The following is a 16,565-nucleotide window of genomic DNA, read 5'->3' on the forward strand; positions in this document are numbered from 1 at the left end:
ACTTCTGAGAACAAGAATAGAAATGGCTAAACCTCAGGTCACAAAAACAATTAGTACAACATGAAAAATTTGAAGTAATTTTGTACTCTGCAAGCCCAGTCTCTTACCCATCTAGTATTAGGCTCTCATAAGCTGCCTTCTTGTCACAGACAGGACAGATCCAGGTAGGCTTCTTCTCATTCATTTGAAGATAAAGAGCAGCATCAAAACATTGCAGGTGTGTGCAAGTAACAGCCCGGCATGGGATTGTCAGTCTCATTTTTCCCAGCTGCAGGAGGTGCATTTAAAGAATGTCAGAAGAAAAGAAAGCAAAGTAGACCTGGATAGCTAACAATGAAATCAGATGCAACCAGCAAGGTAACAGTCACTTCTCATTATAGAGTGCCCAACACTAGGTCACTGCATGCAAATCCACTCCAAAGCACATACAAAGTACCTGAGTGAACAATACAGCAGTCCTCAAAGTCTTATGACTAAGTTAAGAACTGTCAGAAACATTTCAAGTGGACCTGCATCAACATTATTTCTAGGATTTTATTTTTAATAGGAAGACCTACTGAAGCACCCCCTTTGTCATTTTTTGCCAAATACCTCAAGGTTTGATTATTTTGTGAACTATAGTTATGTTAGACTGAGAATGGCATTATACCCATTTCAGCATAAGACTTAAACAGACCAGTCACAAACACAAGGTCAGTTTCTACCTGGAAAGAGAAAACCCAAGGCAGCACCACCTTGTTACTAGGTGATCTGTTTGTTTCCTTTATAGTAGCTGGCAGTAAAAGCAATATCACCGGGACCAGGAGGTCTGAAGTTCTGTTTCTCACTGTGCCCTTTAATTATTCTATCACCCTTCCCAGGTAGGCTCAATGCCTCCATGCACAAAATCGCTCCTTTTACTTTTAAAGGCCTCAATATACACACAAGTAGCAACTTGACTCTGACTGCATTACAGCTTAAGTATTCACAGGTCTAAACCATAGTTGGTTCTTCTCCTCATTTGCATTAATGAATCAGTATAACAAAAGCCAGTTAAGTTTCTGAAGCAGGGTGTTTTAAAAGCAGACCAACTCTGCACTAAAGATGAAAACACAAATCTGTATATGGTAATTTCCAGCCTTACTTACAGGACACATCAGAGAAACCCGCAGACTGGTTGTGGCAATCTCACTATCAGGATCTGCCGTTAGTTTTTCTTTAACTACCAAAATAAATTAAGAAGTTAGAGATGGGCACAACTACTTAAAATGCTAATCTTGATTCTCTAGTACATATACTTTGTTTCCAGCTATCTAAGAAGCCCTGAGCATTTAAGGAAGCTAGTTCAGAGCAAATACCATATAAGAATAGCTTCACAGGCATCGTGAGACTGTTTTGATGTGCAGCAGATGCAGTTCTGGCCACAATGTTTAGTAGAGCAAACTCTACCCAACGTGCAAGGAGACATCACATCACATCAGGGAGTGAGGTGTAAAGACAAGACAATTAGCAGCACATACAGGTGAACAAAACACATATTTAGGCCATCTATCTGCACCTCACTGCCCACTACACTAAGCAGTGCTCTCAGAATTCTCTTGAGAACATTTCAGATGAAATCGCTAAGTACTCCTCCCTCCTAGCTAGGGACCTACACTGAAGCAACGCACGATACCTCAGCAACAGCAAAAAGAACCTTTGATACTCTGGACATGGACTTTCTTTTCAAAATGCTGCAAATCTCCTGGGTACTACCAGTTCTAGTTTTAAAGAGCTGCCAACCACCCTCAGTAAGGAAAAACAGGAAGTTAAATTTGACTTACTTAGTGCTCTGGAATGATCGGGGTTTCTGATACCTTTCATTTTTAACCTCTGCAAAAGCATAGCTGAAGTGAGCTGACGAACAAGATACACAGACATGGAGTAATTCTACAAAAAGAGTAATTAAAGATGAAGTATTGATTTAACACTGTACTTCCACTACAGCAAAAAGTTACTGAATTTTTGTTTGGTAGTTATGGAAATACTTTGTGAAGTACTGACAGATGACTTCATTACTATGAAAGTCAGCAGTCTGCCAGAATTCTTCTGCTATCCAAGTCAATTTATCTCACTCCAGTTGTGACTTGACTACAAAAAAATATTCTCCACAACCAAGAGACAATCTGGGCTTTTTCTTGAAAAGATGACTTAGACTGGCAATACATTTTCTTAAAACATGCAGTCTGTAAGAGCTTCTTGTGTTTGTCTCCTACACATTTCCCTTTTTCCACTGACACTATCTTAAAGCAGAGCTCAAAGACAAACTTGCTATAAAGAAATGATTGATGTTGTTTTGGGAGCAAACACCACCTCCAAATGGCACACAACAGCATCAATTTCTTTGTACCTTGAGCTTGCTGCTTTTAAGCCAAGCCTCATTATATCATACCCGCTCCTCTCAGGCTGGCCATATTCCCTAGCATTTACTGCTGTTTCCTAATTCATGCCACTTGCCAGCTTCCTTTGTTCAGGATTTCCTCTCCAAGGTCACAAGTGAGGAGAAGAATCTGCAAGTCTCACCACTGCAGAATAATAATGGTTTCATCTGCATAACACTCACAACCTGCAATCCCTCATTTCCACTCCCTGCCGGCCACCTTCTTGTAGCTCTTACACAACCAGACACTGCACAGGAATTTTAAGAATATCTACCACCCTGCTCCTCCTTTACCAGCAATACCAGAGACAGCTCTTACCTAGATGAACAGATAAAGTTATCAAAATGCACAGGAAGCCACTAAGACAAATGTCTTGCTTTCCCTATCCTCGCAAAGATGGACTGCTTTGTACTGTTTATTGCCTACAGGATTAATATTACAGACTCTAGCCTGATAAGCTCTCTAGGATGACTGGGATAAATACCTCCTCTCCTCAGAAGCCCTCTTCTATCAGAGAAGTAGATGCTAATAAGCCCTTACTGTATCAGCCTACTGTATACTTACTGTATAAGCCCTACTGTATCACCCTTGGGGACAGCATGGAGTGTCGTTTAGAAGATGAATAGCAAAGGCCTGCTATGCAAGTTCTTCTACTTAGAAAAGCTAAGGCCTAAGCAGTCACCTGGCCATTTGAAGGGCCAATTCCTTTTAAACCAATAACTTCTCATTTCCTCAAAACCAGAAATTTACCTACAGGGACCGGAGAGCAAAAGGTATCACACCTCTCACCACCTGCTTCATCTCCTGCCACTGAAACCCAGCACACTTTCCCCCCCCTCAGCGCAGCTCTCCATGAAGAACTGCATTATGAAGATGCTTTTCTCTCTCTCCCCCCCCCCCCCAGGTCTCCAATACTCCCTATATCTGCACTCAAGTCAGCTCCCCCTCAAGTTACCCCAACTTCCAGGAATACTCTTCCTTTTTAACAATGGGCACGTGGCTTAGATACCCTTACAGACGCACACCACTATGGCCCAAGCACAGCATCACCAAGATGTATCACTCTGCAGCAGTTGGCACTAGCAGCCTGACACCTTCCCTGTACACTTTCCAGGAACTTGCCACCAAGGAGCTTTCCAAGCTGGAAATTCCACCTGTTTTACTTTATTTACAAGTGCAGTTTTAATGGAGAAAAGACATTTTCATGTAAAAATAAGGAATCTCAAAAGAAAAGATGGAAATATCCATGAACTAGTTCTCCCTACAAAATAAAAATTCCTTTTGTAGAACTATTTGGTATCATTTGGTTAGAAAATACAAAAACATCAAGAGCAAATGCATGTCTCCTCTCCCACTCACAGGGCCTTAGCACATCTGGTCACTTTAAAAAGCCTTCCTCCAATAGATTGCCACAAAAAAATGAGAAAAAAACTTTACGACATGGCTACATAACCTCATGTTTATATGATTACACCATTAGGCCACAAAGTAGCTTCCCCTTTTATGTCTGAACTGTTCTGTGTTTACACCACAAAAAGACTATTTCTGACATATTTCAGGCAACCCCTAATGGCAAACTTGCCCAAAAAAGTTCTCAAAGAAAGCCATACTCTCCATCTATGTGAACTCTATATGGAAGTCTTTGCAACCTGTATGCAAGTTTTGTGTGTTACTGTAAGCTACTGTACTTCTAGAGCTAGCTTTGTTTCCTGGCATCAAAAATAAACACAGCCACTTTATAACACCGCATGCCTTGCCGGCAGTGGGTTAGAAGGAACACTAGACAAGGTTATTCAGACTACTGCCCACATCCTACAAAACATACAGCTTACCTTTCCAATTTCAGATGCCCAGGAAATGGAAATCTGGTTTGGCACTGCTGATGATAACCTAACTAGAGATGTTATATTCAAGGGACGCCCAGGTCGCTTCTGTTCAATTCCACTTTTTGGTGGTGGAGCATATCCCTACGGGAAGAAGAGACAAAACAAAAAGCATTACCAAGTCTTCCCTCTGTACTCTGAAACCTGCTTAAACAATTTATTAGTTTAAAACCAACAGCAAATTAGTTTAAAAGGCAGCAAGTCACAAACTGTTAATTCAGTCTTTCATGTCTAAAGAATGGTTCATTGATCTTATTTAAGAAACAGTAAATTCAATTCTTGTCCCAAGAGATCGACAACCCCTTGATGTCTGCTTTGCATTAGCTACACCTAGCTTCATAAGCAACAGGTTGTTATTTGTACACTCCAGTGAGGGCCCTGAAGATGAGCTATGCATAGAATACCAGGTATATTTAAGAGCTAAAAGACTTTGCTGCTGTCAGCAGAAGAAAAAATCTACTAGGTACTAAGAAATTCTTCAAAGCTGTGCAAATAATCTGGACCACTTTCTGTAGTTTTACGGCATATAATGCTTGCCAACTGAATTAGAAGCCATCCAGCTCCCTTTTGCTTCTAGGCAAGCACACTTCAAGCAGAAGATACTTGTGCTATGCGAAGCACGTGGCCCAACTGCAGCTTATTCATCTCATCCTGCAACTGTCACTGTGAAAGCAGCCAGTCTGTAACAGGAACCCGGAATCTGGAGATCAAGCAGACATCCTGCAGTCCGGTCATCTCAATCTCATCTTGCATCAGGATGCCAATAAGAGACTGGAGCCTGCATCTTGCACAGAAGAACTGACTGACAGATTTCATCCTGTTCAAGACACTGTTGTTCTACGCTAGAAACTCTCCAGAAACAATACACTGAAAAAATACATTTTTTAATGAAGAGTTAACACTGTGAGAAACTAAGTTGTGTTTTTGCAGTAGAGAACTAATTTTCTGTATTCAAAGGTAGTTGTGTAATCATAATAAGGAGAAATGGTAAGTAGATAAGTGGACAGTAGAAGGCCTCACTGTTCCAACATAAGGTGGAAGCTTGAGAAAAACAGGATGAGCAGTGTGAGAACAGTAAAACAAAGATCACAAGTTCTCAAAACATAAGAAAGGAGAAATTAAAGGGTTGAAAAAAAGAAGAATTGTACACATATGGTATAGAGGAGCGTCGAGTAGCTTGTGAACCTGTAGTACTCAGCCAATGAGGAAACAGGGGAGGTGATCAGGTGTCGGGTAATAGGGAATAAAAGGTTATGATTTGTTTACTAAAATGTGCTCCTAATTGACAGGACGCCCACCATTGCAATCGTGAATAAAATAGCTTCACAAAAGGTCCTGTCTGAAGAAAATTAGTTGAGATTTTTCTCATAATTTGGGGGCTCGTCCGGGATCTTGTCGCCTGCTGAAGCTTTCTTGCCACCACAGACAGGAAGGTGCACCCCACTGATTTCAGCGGTCCCATCGGGGGTGGTGGGTCATCTTGGTATGGCCGGCAAAAGACCGAGACCGTTAATCTGAAGACAGGATCTGCGAAGCTCTGGGGAGAAGGGAGGCCAGCACTGACATACCACAGACACAGCTGAGACATAGTCCAGCCCCGATCAGGAACAGGCACAGGGATTACTGCTGATAACCTGGACCGGGAAGCTGTGCACGGACTAAGGTAAGGGAAATTTTACCGTATCTTGCCTCGGGTTGGGTTCGGGGAGACTCTTGTATGGAACGTGAATGAGAAGCACTTTTAGTGCAAAGCGAGCGTGGAGTCCCGATCCGCGAGGTTCTGTAGTCCCGCAAGGGGATGAACAAAGTCCACTCGGCTGGAGAGGGATGAAGCAAAAGAGAGTCTCGGGGGGTTTGGGCCCTTAGGTGTACAGTACCCCGAGCATGGTGAAGTGAGGTGCTTGGCGATACACCTCACCTCTGTCCTAATCCTAGGTGAAGGCGTGTGGTACCCTCCGGGTGGTAAAGTCCACAGCAGCACGTCAGGAAGAGATGGGGATTAAGGGTTCCAAGAGTCAGCAGGGTGGGGATGGAGACCCCAGGACTGTGCCTAAAGATAGTCGTTTGGAGAGAATAAGAATTTGGAAAAGCAATCCAAAAACTAGGGAAAAAGATTAAAAAATATATAATTAAAAAATGGTTTGAAATTGTATAATTGTCTGGCCTAAAAAGCCAATAAAAGGAACTTCAGAATTTTGGCCAAAATATGGGTCTGATGAAAATTCAGGCTTTGAATTTATATGTAAACAATAAGACGCCTTTTTTGGATGAGGAATCAAGTTATGCTCCCTATAATCCTAATATTGCACTGGAGGCAGTGGCAGCTGCTCCAGGAGGGGAGACAGGGACTGCAATCGATGCTGTCCCTGGAGAAGTCGCGCCTGGAAGCGTGGAGTGGCAGGAGCGGGGGTGGGGGGGGTGGGCTGGCAGGGCCGATGCGGGGCCGGTGCCACTCCCCCCTTACCAGCAGAGAGGTTAGGAGTTTTAAGAAGGAAATGAAGTCTTTAATTGAGGGCCTAGCAAAACAGCCAAATCCGTTTCTAAAGGCCTAATTTGTATTCTCGGGGGGGAAATGTCAATCCTGAGTATGTGTCCTGGTTTCAGTTAGGACAGAGTTAATTTTCCTCCTAGTAGCTGGTAGGGTGCTGTGTTTTGGCTTAGGATGAGAAGAGTGCTGATAACATGCTGATGTTTCAATTGTTGCAGAGCAGTGCTTACACCAAGCCAAGGACGTCTCAGCTTCTCGCTCTGTCCTGCCAGTGGGCAGGCTGGGGGTGCAGCAGGAGCTGGGAGGGGACAGACCCAGGACAGCTGACCCAAACTAGCCAAAGGGGGTATTCCATCCCATCTGACGTCATGCTAAACAATATATAGGGGTGGCTAGCCGGGGGAGGGGGGCCGGCTGCTCGGGGTTAGGTTGGGCATCGGTCAGCGGGTGGTGAGCAATTGCATTGCGCATCACTTGTTTCGTACACGTTATTAGTAGTAGTACGATTATCATCATTATTGTTATTATCATTATTGCTATTATTATTTTCCTGTCTTAATAAACTGTCTTTATCTCAACTAACAGGCTTCACTTTCCCGTTTCTCTCCCCCATCCCAGAGAGGGAGGTGCACGATGTACTCTGATGCCATGAAGCTATAAAGGGCCAGAGCCCATCTCTATTTATGGAGTGACGGGGAGATCTCAGCAGTTAACTGTATCAGAGGCTGAAGTGAGTCTGACTGGGAATGAGTGGGAAAAGCACCACATTGTGACTGTCCCGGATGCTCCGTGCATCCTTGGCATAGACCACCTTAGAAGAGGATGTTTCAAGGACCCAAAAGGGTTCCGGTGGGCTTTTGGCATAGCTGCCTTAGAGACAGAGGGCATTAAACAATTATCTACCTTGCCCGGTCTCTCGGAGGACCCTTCTGTTGTGGGGTTGTTGAGGGTCGAAGAACAGCAAGTGCCAATCGCTACCACAACTGTGCACTGGCGGCAATATCGCACCAACCGAGACTCCCCGATTCCCATCCATAAGCTAATTCGTCAACTGGAGAGCCAAGGAGTGCTCAGCAAGACTCATTCACCTTTCAGTAGTCCCATATGGCCAGTGCGAAAGTCTAATGGTGAGTGGAGGTGTCGTGGTTTAACCCGACCGGCAGCTAAACACCACGCAGCCGTTCGCTCACCCTCCCCCCTCCCTCTCTGGGACGGGGGAGAGAAATGGAAAGTGAAGCCCGTGAGTTGAGATAAAGACAGTTTAATAAGACAGGAAAAAAAAATAACAAAATAATAATAACAATAATAATAATGATGATACAATGGTGATAATACGAAAGTAATAATAGTATGTACAAACAAGTGATGCACAATGCAATTGCTCACCACCCGCTGACCGATGCCCAGCCTAACCCCGAGCAGTCCGGCCCCCTCCCCCCGGCTAGCCACCCCTATATATTGTTTAGCATGACGTCAGATGGTATGGAATACCCCTTTGGCTAGTTTGGGTCACCTGTCCTGGGTCTGTCCCCTCCCAGCTCTTACTGCACCCCCCAGCCTGCCCGTTGGCAGGACAGAGCAAAGGCTGAGATGTCCTTGGCTTAGTATAAGCACTGCTCTGCAACAATTAAAGCATCGGGGTGTTATCAGCACTCTTCTCATTCTAAGCCAAAACACAGCATTCCACCAGCTACTAGGAAGAAAATTAATTCTGTGCTAACTGAAACCAGGACATCTATCCACCCCTTATTCCATACCATTTATGTCATGCTCAGGTTACACTCTTTTCCATACATTCTAATTAGTCACCTATAGTAATCATGGTAGTGATAACATACAGTATAATATACTATTTAACATGGTGCAATTCAGTTCATGGGCTATTCTCACCCAGTATTAAATCTCCTTGAGGTACACACCGGACCTCTCCGTTCTTTTGCATCACCCACCAAGTATATCCAGGTCCCTGAGCGAAAACAATTCCACGAATAGGTTTGCCTTTTCCTGAGGCAGGAGTAGCCCAGACTGTTTTACCCAGCATATTTTTTACATGCACTACAGGAACTTTATCCCCATCTACAGTACGTAACAGGTTTGATTGGGCAGGTCCAGCTCGGTTGGTAGATCCCCTAGTATTGACTAACCAGGTGGCCTTTGCCAAATGCGTATCCCAGTTTTTGAACGTCCCAGCGCCCATTGCTTTCAAGGTAGTCTTTAACAGTCCATTGTATCGTTCAACTTTCCCGGAGGCTGGTGCATGATAGGGGATGTGATACACCCATTCAATACCATGTTCTTTGGCCCAAGTGTCTATAAGGTTGTTTCGGAAGTGAGTCCCATTGTCTGATTCTATTCTTTCTGGGGTGCCATGTCGCCATAGGACTTGCTTTTCAAGGCCCAGGATGGTGTTCCGGGCGGTAGCATGAGGCACAGGATATGTTTCCAGCCATCCGGTGGTTGCTTCCACCATTGTAAGTACGTGGCGCTTGCCATTGCGAGTTTGAGGGAGTGTGATGTAATCAATCTGCCAGGCCTCTCCATATTTATATTTCAGCCATCGTCCTCCATACCAAAGAGGCTTTGACCGTTTGGCTTGCTTGATTGCAGCACATGTTTCACAGTCATGAATAACCTGTGCTATAGCGTCCATGGTCAAGTCCACCCCTCGATCACGAGCCCATCTGTATGTTGCATCTCTACCTTGATGGCCTGAGGTGTCATGGGCCCATCGGGCTATAAATAATTCACCTTTATGCTGCCAATCCAGGTCCACCTGAGCTACTTCAATCTTAGCAGCCTGATCCACCTGCTGGTTGTTTTGATGTTCTTCAGTAGCCCGATTCTTGGGCACATGAGCATCTACGTGGCGTACTTTCACAGCCAGGTTCTCTACCCGAGCAGCAATATCTTGCCACAATGCAGCAGCCCAGATAGGTTTGCCCCTACGCTGCCAGTTGTTTTGCTTCCATTGCTGTAACCATCCCCACAGGGCATTTGCTACCATCCATGAATCGGTGTAGAGATAGAGAACTGGCCATTTTTCTCGTTCAGCAATGTCTAAAGCCAGCTGAATGGCTTTCACTTCTGCAAACTGACTCGATTCACCTTCTCCCTCAGCAGCTTCTGCAACTCGTCGCGTAGGACTCCATACAGCAGCCTTCCATCTCCGATGCTTCCCCACAATACGACAGGACCCATCAGTGAACAGGGCATATTTCTTTTCATTCTCTGGCAACTGGTTGTACAGTGGGGCTTCTTCAGCACGACCCACCTCCTCCTCTGATGATATCCCAAAGTATTTGCCTTCTGGCCAGTCCATGATCACTTCCAATATTCCTGGGCGACTGGGGTTTCCTATTCGAGCCCGCTGAGTAATCAGTGCAACCCACTTGCTCCATGTAGCATCAGTTGCATGATGCGTAGAGGGGACCCTTCCCTTGAACATCCAGCCTAGTACCGGTAATCGGGGTGCTAGGAGGAGCTGCGCTTCAGTACCGACCACCTCCGAAGCAGATCGAACTCCTTCATATGCTGCCAATATCTCCTTTTCAGTTGGAGTATAGCGGGCCTCAGATCCTCTGTATCCCCGACTCCAAAACCCCAGAGGCCGACCTCGAGTTTCCCCAGGTTCTTTCTGCCAGAGGCTCCAGGTGGGGCCGTTCTCCCCGGCTGCAGTGTAGAGCACATTCTTTACATCTGGTCCTGTTCGAACTGGCCCAAGGGCTACTGCATGGACTATTTCCTGCTTGATTTGTTCAAAGGCTTGTCGTTGTTCAGGGCCCCATTCAAACTCATTCTTCTTACGAGTTACTTGGTAGAGCGGGTTTACAATCAGACTGTAATTTGGGATGTGCATTCTCCAAAACCCCACAACACCTAGGAAAGTCTGTGTTTCTTTTTTGTTAGTTGGTGGAGACATAGCTGTTATTTTGTTGATCACATCCATTGGGATTTGACGACGTCCATCTTGCCATTTTATTCCTAAAAACTGGATCTCCCGTGCAGGTCCTTTGACTTTATTTTGTTTTATGGCAAAACCGGCTTTCAGAAGGATTTGGACTATTTTCTTCCCTTTCTCGAAAACTTCCTCTGCTGTGTCACCCCACACAATAATGTCATCGATGTACTGCAGGTGTTCAGGAGCTTCCCCCTGCTCTAGTGCAGACTGGATCAGCCCATGGCAAATGGTAGGGCTGTGTTTCCACCCCTGGGGCAGCCTATTCCAAGTATATTGGACTCCCCTCCAAGTGAAGGCAAATTGTGGCCTGCACTCTGCTGCTAGAGGGATGGAGAAAAATGCATTAGCGATATCAATTGTGGCGTACCACTTGGCTGCCTTCGATTCAAGTTCATACTGAAGTTCCAGCATGTCCGGCACTGCAGCACTCAGTGGTGGCGTGACTTCGTTCAGGCCGCGATAGTCCACTGTTAGTCTCCACTCGCCATTAGACTTTCGCACTGGCCATATGGGACTATTGAAAGGTGAATGAGTCTTGCTGATCACTCCTTGGCTCTCCAATTGACGAATTAGCTTATGGATGGGAATCAGGGAGTCTCGGTTGGTGCGATATTGCCGCCGGTGCACAGTTGTGGTAGCAATTGGCACTTGCTGTTCTTCGACCCTCAGCAACCCCACAACAGAGGGGTCCTCTGAGAGACCAGGCAAGGTAGATAATTGTTTAATGCCCTCTGTCTCTAAGGCAGCAATACCAAAAGCCCACCGGAACCCTTTTGGGTCCTTGCAGTATCCTCTTCTAAGATAGTCTATGCCAAGGATACATGGAGCATCCGGACCAGTCACAATGCGGTGCTTTTCCCACTCATTCCCAGTCAGACTCACTTCAGCCTCCAATACAGTCAACTGCTGAGATCCCCCTGTCACTCCACAAATATAGATGGGCTCTGGTCCTTTATAGCTCGATGGCATTATAGTACATTGTGCACCGGTGTCTACTAAAGCCTTATACTTCTGTGCGCGTGATGTGCCAGGCCATCGAATCCACACAGTCCAATAAACTCGATTGTCCCTTTCCTCCCCCTGGCTGGAGGCAGGGCCCCCCTAATCCTGGTCAGAATCTTCCTCGTTTCTGTGTTTGAAGGACTGTCTGCTGGAAGTTGGAGCAGCAAACTTTTCGGAGAATCCCTTTTTCCTGATTGTTTTCTTTTGCAACTCACGTACCCGTGCCTCTAGGGTCGCGGTAGATTTTCCATCCCACTTTCTCATGTCCTCTCCATGGTCTCGTAAGTAAAACCACAGGGTGGCACGGGGTGAGTACCCACCATATCGTCTTCCTTGTGTGGGTGAACGCCTACCCCTGACAGCTGAGACACTGCTTTGTACAGGTGCGAAGGAGAATAATCTCTCTTCAAGTTGGTGAACCTTTTCAGAAAGTTTCTCCCAAGTGTTCTCCTTTGGTCGGTGGGCACTGGTTGGTTCAGGTGGGGAGGACAATAGATTCTCTTCAAGTTGGTGAACCTTTTCAGAAAGTTTCTCCACAGCTGAGACGCAGGCCTGTAAGGAAGAGGAGAGACTTTCTTCGTACTGCCGGAGTTGTTTAGCCGCTTCACCCACTGTGGGTTCCTCATCCTCTTTCCAGGCCATTATTGCCAATGAGCTGGCATATGATGATGGTGCACTCCGTACAAACTTCCGCCACATGGGTCGTGTACACTTGACTTCATCTGGATCTGTGGATGTTTGTTTGAGGTCTGGATCCTCATAAATCACTTCCCGTACGGCTAATTCCCTCAGGTACTGGATTCCCTTCTCCATAGTGGTCCACTTGCCTGGTAGACATAAAATATCTTCCTTGAAGGGATACCTTTCCCTCACAGCTGAGAGGAGACGCCTCCAGAGGCTGGTGGGTCGTGCTCCATCTGCAATTGCTTTGTCAATGCCGGCGTCTCGAGCAAGGGATCCCAGCCGCTTGGCTTCCCTGCCGTCTAATTCCACACAATTGGCTCCAGAGTCCCAGCACCGGAGCAGCCAGGTGACAAGCTGCTCACCTATACAGCGACCAAAATCTTTTCGCACATCTCGTAGCTCGCGCTCGTTTAGGCTTCGGGTAGTTACTGTTGCTCTTTCGGCATCCTCATCTTCCTCCTCCTGAATCCTTGACGGCCCAGCGTCGTCATCATCTTCGTCATCTCTATACTTAGTTTTGGCAGAAGCCTTACCTGGATTGGCAGAAGACTCTCTGCGTTCTAAACGACTTGAATTTCTATACCATATTTTCACCTTCTCTACAGGGGCAGCTTGCACTGCTACTGCTCGTTTCTCTGACTTTGTTACAGGGTCTGCCACAGGGGTTGGAATGCCCTCTGCAGGGTCAACTTGCACTGCTACAGCTCGTTTCTCTGACACGGCCACAGGAGCTGGAGCGGCTACAGGAGCTGGAGTTGGAGCTGGAGCAGTTGCAGGAGCTGGGACTGGAGCAGCAGTAGGAGCTGGAGCTGGAGCGGCTTCAGGAGCTGGAGCTGGAGCGGCTTCAGGAGCTGGGACTGAAGCAGTTGCAGGAACTGGGACTGGAGTAGCGGCCGGAGCTGGAACTGGAGCGACTGCAGGAACTGGGACTGGAGCAGCTTCAGGAGCTGGAGCTGGAGCGGCTGCAGGAGCTGGGACTGGAGCGGCTGCAGGAGCTGGGACTGGAGCGGCTGCAGGAGCTGGGACTGGAGCGGCTGCAGGAGCTGGGACTGGAGCGGCTGCAGGAGCTGGGACTGGAGCGGCTGCAGGAGCTGGGACTGGAGCGGCTGCAGGAGCTGGGACTGGAGCGGCTGCAGGAGCTGGGACTGGAGCGGCTGCAGAATCCACCGTAGGGGTCACAGTGGCCGTTGGATCTGTCACAGGGTTTGGAGTGGCCGCAGGGTCTGTCACTAAGTTGACAGCAGTATCAATGGCAGCTCGATAGGCATGAGCCAGGCCCCAGCACGTTACAATGATTTGTGTTACTTTGGAACTGCCAGAATCATTACACCTTTTTTTCAAGCATTCTGCCAGTTTTTGAGGATTTTGCCATTGTTCAGGGGTGAATTTCCAACACACTGGGGGTGCCAACTGCTCTAGATGCCTGCCCATATCCACCCATACTCCCTGCCACCCACAACTATACTGCCTCCGGGCAGATCTCCGGATGAGCTTCATAAGTAGTTGTTTAACTTTAAGCAGAATCTGAAGTGCATTCATGAGGCAGAACAACAAGACTATGGTATTCTGAGTATTCCAGAAATATTCAATATCTTGGAGAGCTATTGTGACAAGCTCAGGGGATAAGAGGGTGGTGAAGGAGGAAGGCAGAGTGACCCAGGAGGATACAGGGGTGGTGAAGGAGAAAGGGAGAGTAAGCAAGTAAGGAAAAATATCCTCCCCTTTCCCCTCCACAGATTGACTCTCTAATGGAGAAAAACAATAGGTATAATTGCTAATAGTTCCCAAGATGCTGTTTCCAAAATACAGAGTCCACGATGTTACTGAGTATAAATACCAAGTTAGAGTCATGACCAGATATCTTATCGTCTCATAAGCCATTGCTATAACACTTAGTACCATAATGGTCTGAAACCAGGGCCCGGAGAGGAGAAACAACACTACAGAGAGCAAATACGGAAAATAATGTACTATAATACTCAATTTGGAAAACAGGCGCAGCAGAGTTGTGATTAAAGCAATCAGCATCATGACAAGTGACTATTAAGCAGGTCTAATCCTTACACCAATTTTAGTTTAACACACTCTGATCAGATCTGCCGTTATCTCAACCTTTCGGGCCCCACGTTGGGCGCCAAAAAGACTGTCGTGGTTTAACCCGACCGGCAGCTAAACACCACGCAGCCGTTCGCTCACCCTCCCCCCTCCCTCTCTGGGACGGGGGAGAGAAATGGAAAGTGAAGCCCGTGAGTTGAGATAAAGACAGTTTAATAAGACAGGAAAAAAAAATAACAAAATAATAATAACAATAATAATAATGATGATACAATGGTGATAATACGAAAGTAATAATAGTATGTACAAACAAGTGATGCACAATGCAATTGCTCACCACCCGCTGACCGATGCCCAGCCTAACCCCGAGCAGTCCGGCCCCCTCCCCCCGGCTAGCCACCCCTATATATTGTTTAGCATGACGTCAGATGGTATGGAATACCCCTTTGGCTAGTTTGGGTCACCTGTCCTGGGTCTGTCCCCTCCCAGCTCTTACTGCACCCCCCAGCCTGCCCGTTGGCAGGACAGAGCAAAGGCTGAGATGTCCTTGGCTTAGTATAAGCACTGCTCTGCAACAATTAAAGCATCGGGGTGTTATCAGCACTCTTCTCATTCTAAGCCAAAACACAGCATTCCACCAGCTACTAAGAAGAAAATTAATTCTGTGCTAACTGAAACCAGGACAGGAGGCTAACAGTGGACTATAGGGGTCTGAACGAAGTCACACCACCACTGAGTGCTGCAGTGCCGGACATGCTGGAACTCCAGTACGAACTGGAATCGAAGGCAGCCAAGTGGTACACCACAACTGATATCGCTAATGCACTTTTTCTCCATCCCTCTAGCAGCAGAGTGCAGGCCACAGTTTGCTTTCACTTGGAGGGGTCTCCAGTACACCTGGAATCGGCTGCCCCAGGGGTGGAAACACAGCCCTACCATTTGCCATGGACTGATCCAGTCTGCGCTGGAGCAGGGGGAAGCTCCTGAACACCTGCAGTACATCGATGACATCATTGTGTGGGGTGACACAGCAGAGGAAGTTTTCGAGAAAGGGAAGAAAATAGTCCAAATCCTTCTGAAGGCAGGTTTTGCCATAAAATGAAAAAAAGTCAAAGGATCTGCACGAGAGATCCAGTTTTTAGGAATAAAATGGCAAGATGGACGCTGTCAAATCCCAATGGATGTGATCAACAAAATAACAGCTATGTCTCCACCAACTAGCAAAAAAGAAACACAAACTTTCCTAGGCGTCCCGGGGTTTCGGAGAACGCACATTCCAAATTACAGTCTGATTGTAAACCCGCTCTACCAAGTAACCCGTAAGAAGAATGAGTTTGAATGGGGCCCTGAGCAACAACAAGCCTTTGAACAAATCAAGCAGGAAATAGTTCATGCAGTAGCCCTTAGGCCAGTCCGAACAGGACCAGATGTAAAGAATGTGCTCTACACCGCAGCCGGGGAGAATGGCCCCACCTGGAGCCTCTGGCAGAAAGAACCTGGGGAAACTCGAGGTCGGCCCCTGGGGTTTTGGAGTCGGGGATACAGAGGATCTGAGGCCTGCTACACTCCAACCGAAAAAGAGATATTGGCAGCATATGAAGAAGTTCGATCTGCTTCGGAGGTGGTCGGTACTGAAGCGCAGCTCTTCCTGGCACCCCGACTGCCGGTACTAGGCTGGATGTTCAAAGGAAGGGTCCCCTCTACACATCATGCAACTGATGCTACCTGGAGCAAGTGGGTTGCACTGATTACTCAGCGGGCTCGAATAGGAAACCCCAGTCGCCCAGGAATCTTGGAGGTGATTATGGACTGGCCAGAAGGCAAATACTTTGGGATATCATCAGAGGAGGAGGTGGTCCGTGCTGAAGAAGCCCCACTGTACAACCAGTTACCAGAGAATGAGAAGAAATATGCCCTGTTCACTGATGGGTCGTGTCGTATTGTGGGAAAGCATCGGAGATGGAAGGCTGCTATATGGAGTCCTACACCACGAGTTGCAGAAGCTGCTGCGGGAGAAGGTGACTCGAGTCAGTTTGCAGAAATGAAGGTCATTCAGCTGGCTTTAGATATTGCTGAAGGAGAAAAGTGGCCAGTTC

General features: G+C 46.8%; 1 protein-coding gene and 1 long non-coding RNA gene across 2 annotated transcripts in view; both read right to left on the reverse strand.

Annotated features, from left to right (window-relative positions):
* LOC311426393 overlaps positions 1–16,565 on the reverse strand; it is a 569,271-nt gene that overhangs the window by 484,540 nt on the left and 68,166 nt on the right. The gene's annotated exons all lie outside the window — the stretch shown is intronic.
* Positions 104–16,565, reverse strand: part of LOC311426310 (E3 SUMO-protein ligase PIAS2-like) — a gene marked incomplete at its 3' end in the record, with an annotated part of 34,826 nt that continues 18,364 nt past the window's right edge. Inside the window, exons 6-9 of the mRNA XM_084502718.1 lie at positions 4,232–4,366; positions 1,803–1,908; positions 1,128–1,201; positions 104–268 (exon numbers count right to left, since the gene is read on the reverse strand). Of these exons, the coding sequence (XP_084358844.1) occupies positions 104–268; positions 1,128–1,201; positions 1,803–1,908; positions 4,232–4,366 (480 nt within the window). The remainder of the gene's footprint in view (positions 269–1,127; positions 1,202–1,802; positions 1,909–4,231; positions 4,367–16,565) is intronic.

Source organism: Aythya ferina, assembly GCF_964211825.1.
Source record: "Aythya ferina genome assembly, chromosome: W".
In the NCBI taxonomy this organism is placed as follows: Eukaryota; Metazoa; Chordata; class Aves; order Anseriformes; family Anatidae; genus Aythya; species Aythya ferina.